We start from the raw sequence: 2,555 nt of genomic DNA on the forward strand, positions 1-2,555 counted from the left end.
GGGCTGGAGGGTTGCACGTGCCTCGCTCGAGGAAACGGCGTCACCAGGTAAAATGTTCAATCACGTGCAGTGGGAAACAAATCCACCATGCGCGCTCTGTGAAAGCGCAAAAGATCAAGGACATTCTACGAAGTGCAGAAATGCGATTACGTCTACTAGAATTGCATGCTCGACGGCCGGGGTACGAGCCACCTACTACGAAAGATCGTGTTGAGTGGACTACGGAAGGTCGTGTTGAGTTGACCGAAGTGTCGTGGCCTGCTCACGTATAGCAGGTAGATACGTACGTGACCAATGGCATTATATTTCCTGATATTGGAGCCTTCCACAAGTGCCGGTGCATCGGCTGGGACTGCTGCGACAACGTGGACGCAGCCGTGTACTGCACGACTCCGTGTTGCAAGTTGCGGGCACGCTGCAGCAATGCGCCCATTGTTCGTTCCACTCTCAAACGCTTCGACACGCATCGTGTCGGCCTCGGAGTCTACACAACCACCAAGTTGGACGTTGGTGACATTGTAGGCGAGTATACTGGCGAGCTTAGCTAGTGGGAGGGGCAAATTGACGGACAGCCGGAGCAAGCCCTGAAACAAAACAGTGGGTACACACTGCTTTACAACGCCAAATCGACCAATAGGAAATTTGTCTACGTGGAGGCTTTGAACTGTGGTCGCATCACTCGTTTCGTAAGTCATGCTTGCGACCCGAATGCAGCATTTGTGGAGACGCGAAACCGCCGAAACGTCAAGGTGCTGATAAAGATGATAAAAGACGTGCAAGCTGGTGCAGAGATAACGGTGCACTATGGGAACGAACACTGGTTTGTTTGTGCCTGCGATGACTGCTGGACCAGCCGTCTTTCTGATTCCCATGAGTAGCCGTTTAATCGGGAAGTCCGCGCATGGATCATGGTAGACACGTAGAACCTAAGTCGAGATCAACCTTTTAAAAGCCTAATTCGATGTCTACTTAGCACTGTCTACTTAGCACTGGGTTCAAGTCTTTATTTTACTTATACTGTACGATGTCAAATTTCATGCCAGCACTTCAGCATAAGCCGGTCAAGTTGATTTAATAAGCACACTAGGGTCTAGAGTCGATGTACAGCTATGTATGTATGCGGAAAATTAAAAAATGATAAATACACATACACAGTATGCAACCAAGTCCGTTACAAGTGTATGGCAGCTTTGACATTGTATGCATAACATCTACCTAAGATGCGGGGGCTTGTGCAGCCAAACGCTCGCACCCATACCGACCAGCGGACCCTGGCAATCCACCAAGTAAGTGGTAGGTCTGCTTGTTTCTCTTTTAAGAAATACTAGCTCATTCCTGACTCAGCGCAAGACCAGCACGTCTTGGTCTTCCTCCAGCACCCGTAGCTTCGTCTTCTGAGCGTCGCCGTTTGTTTCTGTTGACTAAAACCTCTCGTCCTTGACTATCCACGTGAGCAGTCATTCTCAGTGCGTATAGGACGTGGACACACGCCCCAAATACAAACCAATAGTTGCACGGACACCATTGCGTGTCCGCGTTGACATGCTAGCTACCCCAGGGTTGGTTATGCACTTACATCCTAGCATAGTTTGCCCCCATCTGCGTCGACGCGGCGATGCCTTCCTCGCTGCGCTCGTTTGGCGCAACCGCGACAAGCGGTGCTAACACAGCCTTCACACGCATAACTGCGGGTCCTCCAGCACTCGCAAAATCAAAGTTATCACCCCCACCAAATGATGGTATAACATCGACGCGCCAATTCAATCATACGACGTGTGAGGGTTGACGACGGGGTCACCCCAAACTGAAAGGACCGCGTGCTCAGAGATTGATCTTCCAGATAGGAGCTAAACCCACGCAAACGTGTGCCCATCTTGAGCCTCCGTCGTAATGTATAGTCTCTCTTCAACGTCGCGTAAAAAGTTTCAGCGGGGTTGTTTGTAGCCGCAAAGCCGCTAGGAGTAGGAAAAGCCCCGTCAGCCACTGCGCCTTCATGTACTTCTTGAACAACAACAGATGCTGGTCCTTCTTCCACTCCAAAAAAATTGAATCCCGCACTCAATTTTATTCACTTTGGCTGCGGGTAAAGTGGAGATCGTACACATCTCGTAATACTTTAGCTGCTAGAAGTGAGGGAAATGATTTAATCGCCGTCTGCACATTTTCCATTACATGGAAAAAGCACATTAGGAATTGAAATCTTGGATTTCCACCAAAACCGCATTGCAACGCGTTGCATTGTGCCTTGTCTCCGTCTGCCATTGCGTACTGAACCACTAGCTCCTTGCTTGTCAGCCAAATGTAAAGCGTGCGCAGGGACATGAGCACGGCTTGGAACACTGCCTGTGTCTCCTGAGAGACCACGAAAAGTGCAACAAGGTGGAACCCGCGAGACCTGTCGCTCACACCCACTACAACCACTAGGTAGCCTACATAGTTTGTTGTATACGTGTAATCCACGTGAAAAACAAAAACTTTCCGGAGGCAGCATCACGCGTAGCATTAGTGCTTTAGTTGTTAACCTAATAATAAAAGGCTTCTCATCGGATCCGTTT

General features: G+C 49.5%; 2 protein-coding genes across 2 annotated transcripts in view; one reads left to right on the plus strand and one right to left on the minus strand.

The window, feature by feature from the left end:
* The window catches only part of PPTG_09095 (hypothetical protein), a gene marked incomplete at both ends in the record, with an annotated part of 1,658 nt that extends 1,110 nt beyond the window's left edge, over positions 1 to 548 (plus strand). The window contains one exon of the mRNA XM_008903953.1: positions 276 to 548. Within this exon, the coding sequence (XP_008902201.1) occupies positions 276 to 548 (273 nt within the window). The remainder of the gene's footprint in view (positions 1 to 275) is intronic.
* Positions 549 to 1,329: 781 nt separating this feature from the next.
* On the minus strand, positions 1,330 to 1,683 carry PPTG_22465 (hypothetical protein; the record flags this gene model as incomplete). Its single annotated transcript, XM_008904314.1, has 2 exons — positions 1,330 to 1,441; positions 1,577 to 1,683. 2 exons carry the CDS (start codon positions 1,681 to 1,683, stop codon positions 1,330 to 1,332), a joined length of 219 nt encoding a protein of 72 aa, XP_008902562.1.
* Positions 1,684 to 2,555: the final 872 nt, after the last annotated feature.

This window comes from Phytophthora parasitica (genome assembly GCF_000247585.1).
Source record: "Phytophthora parasitica INRA-310 unplaced genomic scaffold supercont2.17, whole genome shotgun sequence".
In the NCBI taxonomy this organism is placed as follows: Eukaryota; Oomycota; class Peronosporomycetes; order Peronosporales; family Peronosporaceae; genus Phytophthora; species Phytophthora nicotianae.